This window comes from Ursus arctos, unplaced genomic scaffold, assembly GCF_023065955.2.
Source record: "Ursus arctos isolate Adak ecotype North America unplaced genomic scaffold, UrsArc2.0 scaffold_24, whole genome shotgun sequence".
NCBI lineage: Eukaryota > Metazoa > Chordata > Mammalia > Carnivora > Ursidae > Ursus > Ursus arctos.
This window is the reverse complement of record NW_026622919.1, coordinates 19,254,246-19,273,505: the sequence shown is the minus strand read 5'-3', so window position 1 is coordinate 19,273,505 and position 19,260 is coordinate 19,254,246. Positions and strand designations below refer to the sequence as shown.

The following is a 19,260-nucleotide window of genomic DNA, read 5'->3' as shown; positions in this document are numbered from 1 at the left end:
GACTATCGACACTGTTCGGACGAGCCTTTTGAGGGGAACCCATTTTGCAGAATGTGCTTCACGTCGCGGCAGCACCCCGAGGGAAGGCAGAGACGACATCAGTCTCAGCTCCGACGCCAGTGTCCCCTGTCCACGGTTTCTGTGTTTCCGGGCTGCGCATGCGCGCCCCTCACCCCGCCCTCCGCCTCCCGTTCGTGGGTTGGTGGGTTTGGGTCACGTGGATGCGCCTCGCCTCTTCCTCGCGGCTGGGGGCCCGCCCGCGGGCTGGTTTCCGGTTCGGTGGGTTGGAGATGACGGAGCCGGGCGCCTCTCCGGACGACCCCTGGGTCAAGGCAAGCCCCGCGGGCGCGCACGCCGGCGAGGGGAGGGCGGGTCGGGCTCGTGCACGTGGGGGGGCCGCAAGACGAGGGGATTCCTTGCAGTCCCCAAAGTTCCCCCCGCCCTCCGGGCCCCGGGGCTGCAGAGAAGACAGCTCTCACCCCGCGCGTGCCAAGGTGGGGAGACAAGTGACGCGTGTGTGCACGAGTGTGAGGGGTCAGGGTTTGGGGCTCGGGGAGGTGCTGGAGCGGGGACGGGGGCAGACGGGATCCTGCGGAGGGGCGGCGCTCCCATGGCCTATCCGCTGTTGGCTCCCGGGGCAGCCCTGCAGTCGCCTGCGCACCCCGGGGGGATGTGTGTGGTGTGTGTGTACGTTTGTGTGTACACACGCGCGCGTGGATCCTGCAATTGCCTGCGCACCGTGGGGGGTGGGTGTGGGTAGGGTGTGTGCGCGCGCGCAGTGAAAGGAGGTGCGGTCCCCGGACGGAGGTCTGATGAGCTTCTCCTTTGCTCGGTGCCGCAGGTGGAATATGCCTACAGCGACAACAGCCTGGACCCCGGTGAGTGCCTCCCCCACCGTCTCCAGCTCCCTGGTAACACTCCCGCTGCAGCCGATAGATTCCCGTGGTCTTGCCGGCCACACCTGAGCACAGTCCACTGTCCCTGAACAGAGTTCCTGCCCTGAGACAGTGAGGGAGGAGCTGCAGGACAGGGGCAGGAAGCCTAAGGGTACACCTGGATCCCTCTGCGCTGAAGCAGGGAAGTGATGACAGTAGTGATAGCTAGCAACTCTCACCCTCATTGTGCCCAGATGCCACTTTGTGAACCACTGCAGGCCCATGGAGCAGTGTGGACACCAGGGACAGGAGCATTGCAGCACGGCACAACAGGAAGTGGATGACCCAGTATGGGTGGCTTTTGGGTTGAAAGGGAGAGGTCAGCATTTAAGGATCAGGAAGCCATTGTACCCCAGGTGTCTCAGGGTCTAATAGTGTTCCCCTGCCCTACCCCTTAGTGATTGGGACCCTCTCTTTTCCAGGGCTTTTTGTAGAAAGTACCCGAAAGGGAAGTGTAGTGTCCAGAGCTAATAGCATCGGTTCCACCAGTGCCTCTTCCGTCCCCAATACAGGTAGGCAGCAACATGCCCCCACCTGGGGGGGCTCAGATATACCATCATTTTAGTAAATTTCCTAGACAGGAAGCTCCAGGCATCCACGTGGCGGTGCTGGAGGCCTAGTGTTAGACAGAGGTTCTCACCATCTCTCACCTCATCTAGGACATTAGGTTCTTCTGTCCATTTGTCTCTGGGCACCAGGTTTTCCTTCCCCGTTGGGGCAAGGTGCGTTAGCTGGGCCCCGCTGGGCCTCAAAATGACCTCTTCCTGCCCCCAACTTTGAGCGTAGATGACGAGGACAGCGATTACCACCAGGAGTCCTACAAGGAGTCCTACAAGGACCGGCGGCGGCGAGCACATACGCAGGCTGAGCAGAAGAGGAGGGATGCCATCAAGGTGACCGGGGAGGCCTGCAGCTCAGCCAGCGCAGGAGGCCCCATGTGTTCAGGTTCACTCTGCCCTGACCTCATCAGGCAGCCCCAAGCATCCTTGCGGGCAGCTAATCCAGTCCCTGGACATGAACACTTCCCTCCTTCCAGCACCCCCACCCCTTTGAGTTTCGAGCATGGAACTTGGTTCTCGGAGAGAAAGCTTGGTGCCAGTGTGCCTTCATCCCTCAGAATTAAGGAAGCCTTGTTTCCCTTGCTGTCTCCACAGAGAGGCTATGATGACCTTCAGACCATCGTCCCCACCTGCCAGCAGCAGGACTTCTCCATTGGCTCCCAAAAGCTCAGCAAAGCCATCGTTCTACAGAAGAGTATGGCCAGGGAGAGCCCTGGGAGTGGTTGGGGCCTGTGGGGCTGTGAAGAGGCCAGAGCCTTCTACCCACTCTCGGCCTGGCCCTGGTGGCGTGGTGGCTATGGGAGACTAGGGGAACGGGGGGTGGGGGGGAAGAGGAGACAAAGTCAGCCTTGTCGGTTGAGACTTCCTCTGTGCCCACCCCCACCCCAGCCATTGACTACATCCAGTTTTTGCACAAGGAGAAGAAAAAGCAGGAGGAGGAGGTGTCCATGCTACGCAAGGACGTCACGGCCCTAAAGATCATGAAAGTGTAAGGGGGACGCTGAGCTGGGGGAGCCAGGGATTCTGAGGGGACGCAGACTGACTTCAGTTCATACCTTCCTCTCGTTCAGAGGCCACATCAGATACTTCAGGACAGATAATACTCTCGCTCCCTTAGGTGGCCACTTAGAGGCAGGACTCTGTACCCCAGCCATCCCTGACGCACAGCAGATGCTCGAAGTGCCTGTGGGATTCGTGAAGGGAGGGGTGGAGAGAGGGGTCACCATCTCTGTCCCAGAAGCAGCACCTGGCTGTGCTGAGTACCTCCCCGCAGCTCTCCAGGAGCCCCTGCCTGGGGGAGAAGCTCGGGTACCGGGGCGCGACAGCACCTGAGCCCTGTCACTGCTCGTTTCCAGGAACTACGAGCAGATCGTGAAGGCACACCAGGACAACCCCCATGAGGGGGAGGACCAGGTCTCTGACCAGGTCAAGTTCAATGTGTTTCAAGGCATCATGGACTCCCTGTTCCAGTCATTCAACGCCTCCATCTCCGTGGCCAGCTTCCAGGAGCTGTCGGCCTGTGTCTTCAGCTGGATCGAGGAGCACTGTAAGCCTCAGGTACGGGGTAGCAGTGATCATGGGGTGGGGGTGGGGGGTCCTCTCCCCTCCAATAGGCAAAGTGGCCCAAGTCCTAATTTGTTCAGAAGGGGAGGGCAGCAGCTTTTAGGTTTTTTTGGGGGGGGTGTCTTCCTTCTTTGCTTCCCAGCCCCGATTTTCCTGTTAAGGTTTCATTTGGCAAGACTGATCTGGCACTTAAGCTCCGAAAGCCTAGCTCTGGCCTTTTGCAGCCCGCGGGCAGCTGCCCAGCGCATAGCTCTCATCACGGCAGCGGAGGCTCCGCACATTCGGGAAAATTCACTGAAGTAGTCTGCCTGGGGGTTTGTGGTTGTTTGTAACAGGGCAGCATGTGAATGCTGTCGCACCGAGTCTTCTCCTTCTGAGGCCTGGTTGCCTCTTCTGAGGCTTGACTTGCATCTGAGAGTCTCACTTCTTTGTTTCCTGACATTTTCTGGAAACGCTTTAAGCATACTGCAAAGCCGAACACTCATGAGCCCGCCACCGAAATGCTGCCATTCCCATTTCTTGTATTTGCTTTTCCATACAGCCAGCCATGCCTCCATCCCTTTCCCCATCCTGTTGCGGGGACATTTCAGAGTAAACTGTAGACCACAGTGTGGCCCAGGGGCTCTTTCTGTTGCATTCTAAAGAGCACACCTGGTCTAGGCTCGCGTCCCCGAGCCTGCGCGCTGTCCTCGCCTGAGCGTCCCGTGTCTCCCTTTGCCAGACGCTGCGGGAGATCGTGGTTGGCGTCCTGCACCAGCTGAAGAACCAGCTGTACTGACTGGTCCTGGGGCCGAACCTGCGGAAGAGCCAATGACGGGCCAGAGCCTCCTACTCGGCCACAGAGCCACTGGGCTCCTGAGATTGGACTGCGCCGCTGCGCACAGGTCTGCTGGCTCCTGGTGTTTGGTTCCTCAGCACCCCCTCGTCCTCAATGGGGCTGGGGTGTTTGTTCTGTGAAAGCTTTAATTTATTATATTGACCACAAACCTCGAGCCTACTGTCTTTCCCCCTCCCCATGAAAGTCCTCTTGGGGGGGGGTCTGCTCTGGGCACCCCCAAGGGCTCCCAGCCTCTCCCCTTCTAAGCCTCAAATTTTTCCTCCTGATTGACACACACCTGGAAGCTACTATTTGCATTTGGTTTGGTCCCTTGGGCGACATCTGGCCCAAGTTTGGCCATTTTGGCAGTAGTTGGACGGGAAGAAAGGAACGCGGAAATAGTCCCACAGCCATGAAGTGTGACAGGTACCTGGGCCAGGGTTGTCAGGATCCTGCCCTCGCCTGCTACTCCATCACCTCTCCTTCCCCGCTCCAGGTGCTGGAGGGAAGCGGCCTCCCTGTGTGCTCCTGCCCCCTCTGTCCCCACAGGCAGGAGCGCAGCACAGAGAAGTCAAGTGTGACACAGCACTACGTATTAAGTTTTTTTTTAATTTTCTAAACACCAACAGTGCAATTTTGCTAAAGTTACAATTCTGGAAAATGAACTGGGCCTCACAACCATTCCCAGCCTTCCCGTCAGGTGTATCTGGGTCTCTGCCATCTCCGTGCTGCCTGCATTTCTCCCAGGCCTTGGGACTGGGTGAAGGGGTAGAGAAGGTATTTAAAGGCCTCCTGGGGTGCAGAGCCCGAAGTCCTGGGTGAGGCCTCGGGCTCCTTGAATGCTGTGTACAGTCGCCTCTCTCTACCCTGTAGCCTTTCTCAGGGTTGACATCTGGGAGGATTGGTTATCCAGAGCAAATTAAGTATTTTTACATCGAATTATATTACAATAAACACTGCCAAGTGCTTTCCTCTGGCGTTGTTCCAAGGTGGAGCGTGCAGTTCGGGCACCTGCCATGTGGCCCGTGAAAGCGTGATCATCCGCTGTGGGCTCGCTCACTCCTGTGCCCGCACTCTGGCTCCTGCCCCCTCCCAGCGGCTCTGCCCAAAGGCAGAAAGCAGCAGGAACAAAAAAAGAAGCCAACCTGAAGGAGGCAGCCAGTGCAGGACGTCTCTCTCCATCCCCCGTCCTGCCGGAGGAGCCCTCAAGGGTCTGGGAGCTTCACGTTGTAATCTTCATCTGTCTCTATCCCGACTTCCTCCTGGGGCAGGGAGGCAAGGGAATGAGCCCCCCTCCCCAGACGGAGCGCCCAGGGGAGCGAGGACGGGAGGGGAAACCACTTACAAAGAACTGCTTCTTGCTCTTGGGGTATCCTTCCAGAATTGCATCAGACAGCTCTGTCGCCTGACAAGAAACAAACCCGCCCCCTTTCAGGTGGGCAGCCCGGCCTGGGGGATCCATGCTCTCGGGCAGTGGTCTCTCCTGGCCTTTCTCAGGGCCTGCCCGGAGCGCGCACACTCACCATCCTCTTCCGCTTCCTCCACTCCCTGCAGTACTTCTGCCGCTCTCTGTGCACCTGCACAGGGAAACAGCCGCCTCTAGCCCGCTCGGCCCCACAGCCGCTGCCGGGGGCAAGCCGCCCTCCCCGCTGCTGCCCGCCCCCCACCTCACCTGCTCTTTCTCTTCTGGAGTCACGTGGTTGGTGGCTGCTTTTATATTCTTCAGTCTCTCTCTGTAGCCAGCACATTCCTTCTTCAAGTCCTGGATCTCTTTCTGCATCTCCGGTGTGGTCAGGGCACTGGTTAAGTCCTTCAGCTCTGAAACCATAGCTCTCTGAGGTCACTTCCTACCCCTGAGGTAGGAGACTGGGCCGCTGCCTTGCTCTACTCCACACAGGGTCCAAAATGAGGTCCCTATTCTGGAAACGCTCAGCAGAGATGAAGGCTTACAGAATTACCAGCTTACTCTAGTTTTCTTTCCTCCTCCATCTACCAGCAGTGGTAAAGTGAGGCTGAACAGGCAGTTAAAGCAGCAGGCACAGAGGGAGTGTGGGCACAGCTCACTGATAGCGTTAGGGAAAGCAATGCGCGTCTTGCTCACTTATATTCAAAAGCCATTCATTAGCTGGTCTCCGTCTCTTTTCATACGATGCCAGAGGCAGCCCAGCAGAGACTCACTGCCGCAAGACAACACTGCAGCTGGCAAACCATTCACTCCGTACTTCCCGCCCTCTAGACTGACCCTGACCCTGACCCTCGGGGCCCCTTCAGGGGCTGCCCAGTCCTACCCGCCTCCATGTGGCGGCAGCTCTGCTGTAAGCTCTGCACCTTAGCAGCGAGGGCCACGATCTGGGCATCCAGGCCTTGGAGGTCAGCGTCACTCACCATGGCAAACTGGTCCTGCCGGAGGTGAGAGGAAAAACAGAAGGGGGCTGATGTGAGGCACAGGAGGGGAAGCCACATGTGGGGGCGGGGGGCAGCATCACACACACAAGAACGTGGGGCTCCCCAACCCTCCAGAGGGCCGGGGAGAACAGGGGAGGGTCCTGTGAGAAACCACTCGGTTTAGTCCTCATCCTAACTAACAAGGTACAAACAAGTTAAAACCCGATGCCTGTCCTCTAGGGGCTTCGAGGCTGGCAGGATACTGAACAGGGCGGAGATCTCAGTTCAGTGGTAAAACCACTCACTGGGCTAAAGGAGTAAAGGAACATTCTTCCCAAGGTAGGGATACCTAAATTACACATTCCCACAACAGGAGGAACCGGGACAGGTAGGGGCACGGGGGCAGTACTGTAGGGACTCGTACTGGTACAAGTGTGAGCAGCCCGTCCCATGAGACCAGCTGCTACCAAGGACAGTGCTGGGGCTCGGTGGGGGTCTTGTCCGCGGTGAGGGGGAGCAGGTCAGGAAGAACAGGAACGCCAGCCTGGGCGGCGTGGCCTCTATAGTAAGAAAAGGCAAACCTTCAGAGCAGCAGGCCTCACACTACAGCCTGCGCGCTAGATCCCGCCAGACCCGGGGTTTGGAAAACAACTTGACTGAAACACAGCCGCGCCCACTCGTGTCTCAGGCGGCTTTTGCTCTCCCAACGGCGGACACGAGTGCTCCTGGGGGCTGCGCAGCTGTGACAAGAGACCATCTGGCCGACAAAACGCAAAAATATTAACGGTCTGGCCCCTCACAGAAGAAAATCTGCAAAATTCTCCCTTAGGCAATCTTCCTAGAGTCATCACATAATGAAGCCCATTTTAGGAAAATTAGCTTTGATGGTGGTTTGGTTCAGTTAAGCTAATACTCAGTGTCTACCGGATGTTAGATACTGGGGCGGGGGCTGCTGAGCGAAGGACTACGAGTGAGAAGTGGGGCCTGCAGTCTAGTGAGGAGACGAGTAGAAAGACAACCCCAGTACAGCATCCGGCAGAGAGGTGAGCGCCTGAAGAAGAGGCGATTCGAGAATTCAGGGAAGGTCTCTGGAGAGGGTGATGCCTGAGGGGAATCCGAAAGGATGAGGAGGAGTTCGGGAGCAGAGGCAGAAGAGGAAGAAGGGACTTTAGAGCTCCACGCAGAGGAAGGACACAGGAGTAATCATCTAGATGGTCTAGTACTGGTGAGCCGACCTGAAGGGAGAGGAGAGGCAGGCGGCCTGGGGCTCCCTGTTCCAGGGAGCGCTAGAGTTTGAGCTCGGGCAACGGCCCTCGATGAGCACCACGGACCATTCCGGCTGCAGTGTTTAAGCCGTCTGAGGCCAGCGGACGGCAGGAGGGTGTCGGGAGATGCGGAACACCTGAGCTCCAGCAGCCGCGCAGGGAGAGGAGAGGGCGGGGTCAGGAAGGGGGAAAGCCAACAGGGCACGAGGTAAGAGACGAGGGGTCCCCGGTGTCTGGGTTGGGTGAAGAGTGACTCCACCGAGGGAGAAGCAGGTAAGAGGAGCCCATTTGGAGGAGATGAGGCATTCTACTTCAGCAATATTGACTCAGAAAGGTCTGGAAGGCATCCAGGTGGTGGTCTGGCCCAGAGACACAAAATTAGTGTTATCTGTGTTGGGAGTGAGGGGTGGGGACAGAGGGCGAATCCTTGGGCAGCTGGTGGTTCTCATCTAGATGACTGGGAAAAAGAAACTTCCAAGCGGGAACGGATCTTGGCAGCAGCAATTTTCTGTCATCTATCATGGCCCGAATCTGGAAGTCTCATTAAGTCTGGATCACAGCAAGGGGAGAACCCGCTTTGATTTAAAGGGAGCCTGGGGCCATTTGCATGGCGTAAGACAGGTGAGTTTCATGGGGTGCCTCAAATTCTCCAGAAGAGAGTTCATTCTAGAGATGGATTCACCTAATGTCGGGGTCTCACACGGGCGATGATCTGCACAGGTTCTCCTCACCTGGTCCGCGAAATAGATCTTCTGCTTGCCGTACGTCTTCTCTTTGATTTTGCCTTGCTGGGCCAGCTGCTCCAGCGCCTTCACCACCGCCTGGGGGGGGGGGGGGGGCGGCAATCAGAGAAATGGCTTCGCGGTCCAGGCAGCGGGAATTTCAGCCCGAGACCGGGAAGCGCCCGACCAGCCTCCGGAAGCCCAAGGCTAGAATGGCTGCCTCGAGAGGGCAGCACCCCAGACGGATTCCAGGGGCCCCACGGGGAGGAATCCCAGGAGAGGGTCCTCACCGCCTTGCCCAGTCCGTGCTCCCGCTGCAGGTTCCCGAACACGTCCTGGGCGCTGTAGGGCCGGTTCTGCTCCTGCAGGTACCTCAGGAGGATCCCGGGCGCTACGAAGAGACGGGGCAGCGGTAGGAGTCCCTCAACCGATCCCTCGCCCGCCCCCCGCCTGGGTCTCCCCCGCGCCCACGGCCCCGTTTACCTCCCGCCGCGGCCTCCGCCCGGCCTTTACTCATTGCCTTTCCCGCCGCCAACTCGGAAAGCCGGACGTCGCAGTTGCTCGGGGCAACGGCTGCTTCCGGCGACGAGAAGGGCGGGCCGCAAGCGGTGATTGGCGGAAGGGGAAGTCTTCGCGAGGCACAAAGCGACCCTTCCCGAGCGCCGTAGTGCAGTCGAACCCGGAGCCGGGCGCCGGCGCCCAGGGTCTCAGCGGCGGAGGCGGGGCGCTAGCTCGGGACCGCTCCCCCCGCACCCTCCCGCTCCGGGCGCGGGCCGGAGTGAGCCACTCCTTGAAGTTTCGAAACCCACTTCCAGCGGCGGCTGAGCTCTCGACCGTGAGCTGGGACGATGTTCCAAGGGGGGAGAAAGCTTAGGATCACCTCCTGCAGGGCTAGCGACTTGCTCAAGGTCACAGGGTCAGTTACCCCCAGGAACGTGTCCTATCCCACAGCCCAAATGTTCTTTTTGTCGGTCAACCTCATTTGTAAAATAGGAACAAGAGGTACTAGCAGGAGGGTGGTTGGGGAGACACGAGAATGCCTGAGAGCCCTGGAAGCGTGGCGCTACCCTTACTTGCCGTTTGCCGAGCCTCGCACGCAGGGGGCGCTCAACACGTGCTGTGGTTTGGACGCCGAGGAAAGGCAGGGTTGGGAGGGGGCTACTGTTAAGCCACAAAGCTTGTAGAAAAGTTTCCTGTTGGCCGAGTTGATCTTATGGCAGCACCTGGCAGGTGTTTTCCACTCCTGCCCACAGTGGCCAGTGGGACAAAGCCTGAAATAAGTGTTTCTAGTTTCTGAGGTCAGTTGAAGGCCAAAGAGCAGCTGTCCCTGCAGCTCAACCCAGAGGAGGAGCATGGTGCTTTTTAAAACCTTGTTACCTAACGTCTCATTAGCCTTTGAAGCACGCACTTAGTCTTCACACGCTAGGGAGCAATATTAAGAAAAATGGGGACGCCTGGGTGGCTCATTTGGTTGGGTGTCTGCCTTCGGGTCAGGTCGTGATCCCAGGCTCCTTGCTCAGCAGGGAGCCTGCTTCTCCCTCTGACAAATAAATAAAATCTTTTTTAAAAAATTAAAAATGATGGGACTGCAGGCTGGATGCCAGCCAAGAGTGCCAGTTGTGCTGTCTGGGCTCTCCTGGGGAGGGGAAGTGGCCTCATATGTGGTGATTGTTCTGACCATCACAAAGGTCACAAATAGGGACTGACAGGTGGGTCTCGCACACCGTGCTTCCTTTTCTGAGGCTGTCACCTCAGATTAATCACATCTCGGATTACCAAGAGAAGACTATCAAGGATAAGACACCATTCAACACCCATCTCTTAAAGATTGTTCTCATACAAGATTTATTCCCCAGCACCACTCCTCCCCCCCCCCCCCCGCCCCACCCATCCCCACCCCAGTTCACAGTGGAGGACTAAGGAGATTCAGAGCAGGATCCCCCAGGTACAAGAAACACCTTCTGAAGATTTTGCTCTCCTTCCTTCCTCCCTCTTGCCAACTTCCAAGGCCCAAAGCTACACACACTCATGCAAACACACCGAAACCCACTCCTCTTCCACACTTCCCGTTGTTTCTCACATCAGAGCTCATCTGTGGGACATCGGGGCTCTGAGAAGACAGAAGGTGTCCAAAGTCTGAGAACCGTAAAGTGGGGAGATGCCATTTACCCCTAACCTTCACACACACACAACTATGAAACAGGCACCTAGCTCTTCTCCCTTCTCCCCATCTCTAGTTTTCACTCCTGGCCTCTACCTTTTCCATCAACCAAGAGCAAACATGTTGCACACTCCCACCTGCAGCACATGAAAATGGGCTCTGTCCAACATCCCTTGCCCAGGTATGGGGTGTTGGGGGAGTGGTCCCTGAGGATCAGCGAAGGGTTAATGCAGAGGGCAGGAGGACAGAAGAGTTTGGCCTGAGCTCTGACTGGGGAGGCAAAGAGAGGCTGTAGGCTGGCATCGGTTTAGAATGACCATTTTTAGTTTTGTCTCACATGATTTTTCTAGGGGCAGTAGAACAGATACCCCTTAAGGAAGTCTCTGCTGACTACAGACACATTCTTGCTAATGGGCTCATCCTTAAAAGAGGCCCCGCCAAGTTGGGAAGCAGTTGAAAATCAAAGTATTAAAGGAACTGAATAGGGAGTAATAGCTGGTGCAAGAAGAGCCGGTGGCTCCTGGGGTGAATGCCAATAAGCCACTTGTAAAGTGCTACTTTGACATCCCCCATGCGATTATTGCTTCTCCAAAGGAGGAGCAGGGGAAGGAATGGGAACATGGAAATGGATATGGTATGGTATTGCTTTGCTCGTTGCTCAGGCTGATGGTCAAATGGAGCCAGGGGTTAGCAGCACCAAATATAACCAGGCAGGTTCAGAAGATTCCATGAGACCAGGAGATACAGAGGCACTCGCCCTCTCAGCCAGCTGACCCCACGGCCCAAGGTAACGTCGAAGAGGCCCACCCCCACATCATGTTCACATTTCTTAAATTTCACAAGCACTGTTTTGGAGCACTGGAGGTTAGGCCTCAAGAAATGAGGATGGGCTGGGGCAGAGGGAGCAGGCCTGCTCTGCAGAACCAAAAAACTTGCTTAGAAAAAGACAAATCAGAGATCATGGCTTAGCAAAAGAGGAAGATGGCAATGTAACTCTTTCAGCTGCTGCCTGACTTGGAGCTCCAAGGAGGTGATGGAGGGAGGGAGGGAAGGGTGCTTCTACCACTGAGGGCCCCCAAGCACCCATACCTAGAAGCAAACAGCAGCACCCCCTCAAAGGGGAACCGATACCCCTGATTACTTTGTTCCCCAAAAGTACCATTCTGATGGCGAGAAGCCTCCCTCAGGGGAGCACTCTCACTGCAGTGACAGCTCAGAAATGGGCGTCCAGCTGGTAGCAGGGGAGTGAGTATCCTCTCAGCAGGCCTGAGCTTCAGCCAGGCCACCAAGCATACATATATGATTCAGTGCATGGGACCTGGGTTCTTCCCTTGCCCCTTCACCTTAAGTGGGATAGGGAGAAAAAAAACCTAAACCACAGTGACCCCGAAAAGGAGTCTCCACCTCAGTGGCTCCTGGAACTGGCAGGGTCCAGCTGATTCAGCTCTGACTGGTCCAGAAGTTCAAAGTCATCCCCCTCAGCATCAGTGTCCAGGTCTGAATTGGGGGCCTGGAGGAAGCCTCTTGCTGTTCTCCGGGGAGGCAGGCCAGAAGGGCCTGGCTGGGAGGCCCCTGACAGGGCCAGATGGATCACGCCCTGGGAGACCAGGCTGGCGAGGTTGCTGGTGAGGTTGGACCCTGCAGGCAGGGCACCGAGCAGGAGCTCCGGCAGTACGGCTTCCTCCTGGCTGGCAGGGGGGTTCTGGAGCTCCTCATGCCCTGGTGGGGAACGGTACATCAAGCTAGGCATCCCAATGCTGGTATCGTCCTCATCATCCAGGCCAGCAGGATCCACGTTAATGGAAGGGAAGTCTGGGAGGTCTCTGGCAAAGGATTCTTCTGGATCACTGTGACCATCTAGGTCTGGGAGAATAGAGGGGTGTCTGAGACACAGCAACAGCCTGGCACTCCTGTGCCCTAGCCCCACAAAGTCAGCCCCATGTGACCCGATTTTTCTACCCTGAATTTCTCAGGGTGAAGCAAAACCTGTAGCACTGGTCGGCCTTTCCCCTCCAGTTATACACTGCTCAGATCTCTACTGGCCAAAGAATTCCCTCCCCTTCCTCCCCTATGCCACATAGCAGCCTAGAGCCCAAGGCTACTAAGGGAGGATCTCAAGGAGAGCAGCAGTGCAATCCCAGCTACAGCCGTATCTCACCCCCCACCCAAAGCTGCTCTGCCGCCCGGTCCACACCTCAGAAAACAGGAGAGGAGGGGACAGTCTCCTCTCTGCCCAGAGAAGCTGAGCAGCAACAGTCAGAGCCATTATGAACTCGTGTCCACGGTTCCCCTCACCTTCAGAGCCTTCTGTTAGAGGTGTCTGGCCTCGTGAAAGATTGAATGTGCCGTTGTCTGTACAGGAGACCTCAGCATCTGAGTGCTCAGAGTCTGTGATGGCCAATTCCTTGGCAACAGCAGAATCATCCAGCTTAGGAAGAAAAGACCAACAAGCCTGAAGAGAGGATGCCATTAGGAACAGGTGCAGTTCCCCAGTTATAGCTCTACTAATTCGCTGGCCCTAAAGGCTAGCCTAGGGCCAGCTGTGCAACCAGACAAGACTGGGGACTTTAGTCAATATCTTGATCCCTTTTAGGCTGCCCCCCCCCCCAAGGAAAACACCCTTACTTATCGATCTTGAGCAGGAAGGAAAGCAATCTGGGCAGTCAACCAGCCACTTACTCTTAAGCAAATAACTGATCAAGAGATTACTTTTCACAGGCGGCCAGGAAGACACATTGCCCAACATAAGGTGGGCCGGGCTGTTTAAAAGACAATCACATCAGTTCCAGAAGTTCTGCCATGATGATAGGGTTTGAAAGGAGACATGGAAGAGGGTGTGCTGGTCACCAGGCTCAAACTGAGATCTACGCTCACAGTCCCAATATAACACTAGCTTCTCTCCTCACTGCTCTTAGGAGTAAGGGGAGGGTGGGGCCTTGGAGCCCCCATAATAGGCCTGAAAACCTACTATGGCCTAAATGTGAGGTGCCATACGGTTACAGGAGCTAGAAGAACACTAGCCCCTGGTGTACTTCCCACACCCGAGATACCTGAGGACAGAAGGCAGCAAGCTCTTCTTCACTGTCACTGTGGTTGTCCAAGGCGCGCTCTGGGTGTAGAGCTCTGCGGCGCACTGCACAGAAAGAGCAGAAGGCCGTGACACCTTCGCTTCAGGGAAAAACCCCACCCGCCTCAGACTTCAAAGCATAAAATCAGAACAGAAAGAGAATGAACCCTCTGAATAGGGCCCGAAGCCTACATTACAATGCCTGGAAAAAAAACACAACACAATGCCTGAGGGTGGGCTGCTGAGCCTAAGTGCCAGGACAGGCTGGTAACACAGCAAAGATCTCGCTTCCAGCGCCTCTCCCCCACCAGCCCCTCCACATTTTTGTTCTGGTCAGATGATCAACAACCCGCAGGACAGGCTGGGGGAAGACAGGATGTCAAGGGGAGAGTGGATGCTATCAGAGAGAGGGCAAAGGGAGACGCCCCACTGCGGTTAAACCAGGCTTTGAGGGCTGACACTATTCGGCTGGCTGTGCCGGAGGGAGCTGGGCCTTGACGACCAGCCGCAGGGCTCTCTGACTGCTAGGGCTTTATGACACCCCCAATCTGACCAGCCCACAGAAGGGAGGAGAGAGTTCACACGATTGTCATTCACATGTTGGAGGGTCTTAGGCTGTACCCTTCTGGCTTCTCAGGATCAAAGTATCACCTCTGGAAAGCAGTTTTTAGTAGTGAAAAGAGGCCTGGCTTGGGAGTTGCTATTTACTGATTGTAAAGTTCAATTTCTTTTCTCAAGGTTGTCAAGGTTCAATAAGATATGCATTAATAAAATAAAAATAAAATAAGTACAAACATGCAGAGCGGCCAGCACAGCGCTTGGGCACACGGAAAGTGCTTCATAAAAAACAGCAAACACTAGAGATCTCTATCTTCACTGTCTGACTTTTATTCAACTTAGGAGTGGCCAGAACTGCAAAAGCAAAACTCAGTAAGCCTCCACAGAGTGGCCTGGAATAAGATACCACTTTACCTACCACCCTCCTACACTCCCACCACATCCCACCTCTCCCACTTTCGGGGACCTACCCATTATGTCAGACCTCCAGGCTTTTCCTTCTCTTCCCCAAAGTGCCCAAGTGGAAGGAAGCCTCCCCTTGACACTTACATTGTCTCTCTCTCTGCTTGGACATCATGTAGCCACGGACACTGAAGTCCAGCCGCTGCAGAGCTGGCTTCAGCCGGACATAGGCTCGATCCCACAGTCGGTGGTACACAGCAAGGGGCCACAGCATGACAGTGACAACTGCGAGGAGGAGTGGGAAACAGCCGCAGAGTGGAGAAGGGGCTGGATGAAACAATCCTGACTGTCCCTCTGCTACTGTGTCCTCACCGGACACTTGGTTGGGAATAGCTCTGCTTGATTCTAGTCTCCCGTAACACTTGGGGGGGTCTGGAGGGCAGAGACTTCTGCGGCCGCCTACGTGGCTGTGCACAGTAGAGTGTGGTGCTGAGATACTGAGGACAGAACCAGGTGTGGTCACTTGCATCTGGGTGTCACATGAACAAGGCTGGATGGTAACAATGCTCAGGAACGACACAACATCATGTGAACAGCTGGCCACAGCATTAACGCCTCAGTTTTTCCAGCCCCACGCAAAGTTCATGCCAATAGGAGTAACTAAATTTAAAACATTGTGTTCCAGGAGAAAAAGAAGTGCTCCAGGATAAGCAGAATCTAGTAGAGAAACCCCTAAAAGTTACGTTCTGCTGTTACACAATATACTGACTCTAAATAATTTCCTCTTAAATAGGGACAGACAGTCCTTTAGAGTTGGTAATACAATGTGTGTTAGTGGACCGTCATCAATTTCCTAAGCTGACTTGGTAAGAAAAGGACTTGGATGTGTGGGGAGCCTGTTATAGGCAAGAAGAAAGATATTTTCATGACACCAAACAGTTATGAAAATATAAAAGGGTTATTTCCTGGTGAACCAAAATGTAAAAGTCCTCTTCCTAGACCCAGAGTTAGGTGTGGCTAGAAAACCTAGGAGGAGGGGAAGCTCGGCGGGGTGGGGTGGGGGGGCATACGTGCCATACTTACGTATCAAGTAGGACAGCAGGAGCCCGGGGATGTAGCGGCCCAAGACGGCCAAAAAGGTCAGTATCCCACAGCTTAGCAAGCAGAACTAGAGGATTCAGGAAACAGGATTAAGTTTCTGTGACATGGCAGGAGACTGGGGTGTGGACAGGGGATGAGGTGGAGCCATGACTGAAATGATTCTTCATGACCTGTGAGTGGGCAGGTCAGAATGACAGCTGTGTCTAGCCACGGTGGCATCCCGTGGTGACTCTGTTCGGGATGAAAAGGAGGACGTCCGTTCTATTCACACTCCTTTTCCCTGGCTAACCCAACAGGGCTGCACCTTTCCCACTGGGAAACTGGTTTGCATAGGCTTAGCCAAAAATTCTCTCTGAAAGCAAGTGTTGGTGGTGGGTTTTTTAAGTAAAAAAAAATAAAAGAAAAAGAAAAAAAAACTAAAAAAAATGAAAAAACTCAACGACCTACCACATATTTAACCTGACCCAGAATGCACACGAGCAAGCTCTCCTTCCCGCCGGGCAGGAAGATGCTCAATCTGAGAGGTGGGCACCCAGAGGAGGAGTCCTCAGGCTCTTCCCTTGGTCCCAGTGGCTGGTCAGCAGCCCCTTCCTATCACTTCCCTTTGTCTCCACAATCATCACAGTGTTTCCTTTCTTGAATGAGGCTATGTAGTCAAAGGACTGTTTCAGTTTAGCATGAACTGAACTGAGAAGCCAGAAATGAAAGTGAAAAGGGAAGAGACTTACCTTGCCTGGGTTTTGCTTTTTGAAAAGCACAAGATTCCTTATGAAAATGGTCCCACTAACCCAGACTTCAGCTACGTGGTGGCAGAGCTCGGGCACGCTGAGCAACCGAGGGTGCACAAAGCCCCAGCTATAGGAGAGAGAAGTGGGAGCTGTGAAAGGAGGGTGCTGAGGGATCCCCCCATCTTGCTGTGTAGGCAGCCAATGCTTCTAGGCTTCAACTGGAGCTGGGAGTGGCTAGTCCTGGGTGCTTTAGAGGTGAAGCGGGACTTTTTTCTTGTCTTGCCAGGTTGAAACTTGAATTTAGGGATTAGGAGGGCACACTTGTTCTGACAACTCCACCCTATGAGCAAGCTGCCCAATCCACGTGTATAAACCTGCCACCAGCTCCAAGGCACTTTGTGCTCAGAAACCTCTTCCCTGCACTCGGACCACTGCAATACCCTGTGACTGCAATTCAGGGATACAAGTAAAGCACAGTCTGATGCTGCTGCTGCTGAAGGGGAGGCGATGGTAGATGTGTCTCAGAGAGAAAATAAACACAGCAAAAGCAAAATAAACCACAGCAGAGGGAACGCCTTGGATCAAACACATGGGATGAATGAACTGAGAAACAGAGCAGGAGCTGTAAGACACAAGAGGAATCTTTGGCTTGCTGATGCCAGGAACCAATGTGTTTTCTGACCAGGAACTTTTTAAAAAGCCAGAGGTCACAGAACACATTAGATGACCCAGTATAAAAGCCAGGAGACAAACGAAATAAGCTGCCTCTAAGTTTTTACAGTAGGGCTAAAAAATGCAGCTAACTCCCTGGCATATCAGGTTATGGGGCACAATAATGCTGCTTCTTCAGAAACTTCTCTTGTGAATAGCACAGGACACCAACCATCTCAAAATACTGCTGTCTGAACTTCAGGATTTGTTAAGATGGTTATCTGGAACAGACTAGGTTCTCAGCTCATACTGTGTATCCGTAACATGGGGTTAACAACATGTAACCAGAATATTACAACAAGAGAATCAATCAGAGCAACAAAAAGGGATTTAATTAGTGTTCCATACCTCTCATTGTCTAACGCGTCGGGTCTTGGCACTACAATATTAAAACAAACACCAGCATTAGTCGGTAGGGAAAACTAAACATAAAAATGTTAGGCTGTTGGTCTGACAGCTCGAGTTTTAATAGGTTTGGGGGAAAGAAAATAGTAATAGCCAATAAAAAGGAGACACCATGTTATACTGACAGAGTTAGGGAACTGCAGACACGGGGAGGATGGCTGATGCCTGCTCATTTCTCGGGGGGGGGGGGGCTAGGGGATCCAAATGGAGCATCAGGGCCCCTTCTACTTACTACAACCAAGAGCCAAGGTGCACATGAAAAATGATCCATCCCACCCCTCAAATGTGTCTTGGTTGCTCACACACACCAATGTGCACCAGGTCACTGAGGCATGTTACAGCCACTCCAACCCCAGACATCTGCCTTTTCTCTTTGAAAAGAGACCCACTAACTACAATGAATGATGTCAAGTCTTTTGACATTCACCAACCATAAGACTGGTGACTGAACTACATGATTCCTTAAAGTCTTTACAAAATAGGATGGGAATGTATTCGCTGGTGTAAATATCCTGCCAACACTTCAAAATCAACATCTCAAAAGCAGACATCAATTTTCCCCTGCTCTCGTCCCCCACCCGAACTGCCTCCCCTGCCAGATGCTACTCTCTCTGCTACCTGGAACACCATTCTCCTACTCTCCTAGCTTTGAACTCCCACACTTGGCTTTTATCCCTTACTCTTCTGACCCCCTATTTATCAGTCTTCACGTGTCTTCCTTCTTCCCAGCTCCCAAGTCAGCCCTGGTTTGTTTCCAGGAATACCTCTCTGACTACTTCCCACACAGATACAGCCATAGTTTCCTATCAGGTCTCCCTCCCTCCCCTTTTACTCCTTCCATGGGATCCTGTAAAATGCTACCAAATTAATCTTTAATATCCCTTCAGCACATAGTGCTAATAAAAAAATGTTCACTGACCACCCGCTACTTATAGGATAAAGTCTAAACTTCTAGGCCTAACTTGAAAGCCTTATAAAAGCTAATCCCAATATATTTTCAGATTTATCTCCTAGCAATCCTTTTATTAATGACCTCTTCATTCTGGTGAAAGTGTCTAATTCCCTGCTCTCAGGAGATGCTTTGCAGCTTCTGGTTTCTCAGACTAATCGAACTACTAGTCCCTCCAGAAACACACTTTTCTCTTCACCTGTTCAAATCTCTTGCTTCGTTCAAGGCCTGAGCCAGGGCCAAAATACATGACAAACGTACCGATCCCATACTGCACAGTGACATCTCTGGTCCTGTTCTGTAACAGTCACCTTTTGTTTATGTATGTATAATCTTTGAGAAAAGGAACCGTATCTTAGAGTACTTTATATAAGTCACAATGCTTAGGTTAGTGCTTTGCAAATACACAATTTAAAAGAAATCCCTGAGACGCAAATTGATACTGCCTTGGGAAAGATGCAGTATCCAATGATAATTTTTTTTTAACGTGAGGACTACTTATTCCTCCAGCCAATTATGAGGGCAAGAATATCTCAGGTGGTGGATACAGATTTCCTGAGCTTAATAACAATGGGAAGGGTGGAACGAAGCTCTAAGGAACCACTGATGGAGCCCCAGCCCTTCAAGTGTCTCCTAAAGCAACAATTCAGACATCAAAAGATATTCCTGGTTCTATATACTCCCTCATAAACCCCCAAAACTAAAGGTAAAAATTAAAGGAAAGACCACTTCCAGTTCAGATTCTTCTAAATGCTATCAAACTCACCTTTTATCTCAGGCCATATTTTGTTCTTCCATTGATCTATACATACAACGATCATTGAGCTGAATGCAAGTAGAAACACAAGACGAAGGGATGTCAGCGCAAAGAACCTACAGGAAAGGAAAAACAGAAGATGATTATCCAATTAAACTAATTTCAGAAAGGACC

General features: G+C 53.6%; 3 protein-coding genes across 8 annotated transcripts in view; 1 reads left to right on the top strand and 2 right to left on the bottom strand.

Annotated features, from left to right (window-relative positions):
* Window positions 1-226: 226 nt before the first annotated feature.
* MLX (MAX dimerization protein MLX) lies at window positions 227-4,845 on the top strand. 5 transcript variants are annotated; one of them, XM_026512786.4, is made up of 8 exons: window positions 227-332; window positions 842-878; window positions 1,358-1,447; window positions 1,722-1,828; window positions 2,090-2,189; window positions 2,384-2,483; window positions 2,851-3,041; window positions 3,780-4,845. In XM_026512786.4, the coding sequence occupies exons 1-8, from the start codon at window positions 291-293 to the stop codon at window positions 4,013-4,015; spliced, it is 903 nt and encodes a 300-aa protein (XP_026368571.2). In that variant the 5' UTR covers window positions 227-290; the 3' UTR covers window positions 4,016-4,845. The 5 variants fall into 5 exon arrangements, with proteins under 5 accessions (XP_026368571.2, XP_026368573.2, XP_026368574.1 ...); XM_026512789.4 differs by having other exon boundaries at window positions 228-332; window positions 2,851-3,052; XM_026512787.4 differs by having other exon boundaries at window positions 276-494; window positions 2,851-3,052.
* On the bottom strand, window positions 4,465-10,071 carry PSMC3IP (PSMC3 interacting protein). 2 transcript variants are annotated; one of them, XM_026512791.4, is made up of 8 exons: window positions 8,731-10,071; window positions 8,538-8,638; window positions 8,257-8,346; window positions 6,164-6,275; window positions 5,548-5,693; window positions 5,399-5,452; window positions 5,221-5,280; window positions 4,465-5,137 (listed from the first exon to the last, which is right to left on the bottom strand). In XM_026512791.4, the coding sequence occupies exons 1-8, from the start codon at window positions 8,762-8,764 to the stop codon at window positions 5,081-5,083; spliced, it is 654 nt and encodes a 217-aa protein (XP_026368576.1). In that variant the 5' UTR covers window positions 8,765-10,071; the 3' UTR covers window positions 4,465-5,080. The 2 variants fall into 2 exon arrangements, with proteins under 2 accessions (XP_026368576.1, XP_057173892.1); XM_057317909.1 differs by lacking the exons at window positions 8,257-8,346; window positions 8,538-8,638; window positions 8,731-10,071 and adding an exon at window positions 6,685-7,625.
* The window catches only part of RETREG3 (reticulophagy regulator family member 3), a 22,117-nt gene continuing 12,928 nt past the window's right edge, over window positions 10,072-19,260 (bottom strand). The window contains exons 2-9 of the mRNA XM_026512781.4: window positions 19,096-19,202; window positions 17,324-17,354; window positions 16,265-16,391; window positions 15,519-15,603; window positions 14,583-14,720; window positions 13,459-13,541; window positions 12,704-12,836; window positions 10,072-12,271 (exon numbers count right to left, since the gene is read on the bottom strand). Coding sequence (XP_026368566.2) covers window positions 11,814-12,271; window positions 12,704-12,836; window positions 13,459-13,541; window positions 14,583-14,720; window positions 15,519-15,603; window positions 16,265-16,391; window positions 17,324-17,354; window positions 19,096-19,202 — 1,162 coding nt within the window. The 3' untranslated portion in view covers window positions 10,072-11,813. The remainder of the gene's footprint in view (window positions 12,272-12,703; window positions 12,837-13,458; window positions 13,542-14,582; window positions 14,721-15,518; window positions 15,604-16,264; window positions 16,392-17,323; window positions 17,355-19,095; window positions 19,203-19,260) is intronic.

Bases quoted from the DNA above. Each gene is read 5' to 3' on its own strand.
- MLX (XM_026512786.4), top strand. From the start codon at position 291: ATGACGGAGCCGGGCGCCTCTCCGGACGACCCCTGGGTCAAG. The intron at 879-1,357 runs GTGAGTGCCTCC...TCTCTTTTCCAG, and splicing joins CGACAACAGCCTGGACCCCG to GGCTTTTTGTAGAAAGTACC. The intron at 1,448-1,721 runs GTAGGCAGCAAC...CTTTGAGCGTAG, and splicing joins CTCTTCCGTCCCCAATACAG to ATGACGAGGACAGCGATTAC.
- PSMC3IP (XM_026512791.4), bottom strand. From the start codon at position 8,764: ATGAGTAAAGGCCGGGCGGAGGCCGCGGCGGGAG. The intron at 5,453-5,547 runs GTGAGGTGGGGG...TTCCCTGTGCAG, and splicing joins CTCCAGAAGAGAAAGAGCAG to GTGCACAGAGAGCGGCAGAA. The intron at 5,138-5,220 runs GTAAGTGGTTTC...TCCCTGCCCCAG, and splicing joins AGAGCAAGAAGCAGTTCTTT to GAGGAAGTCGGGATAGAGAC.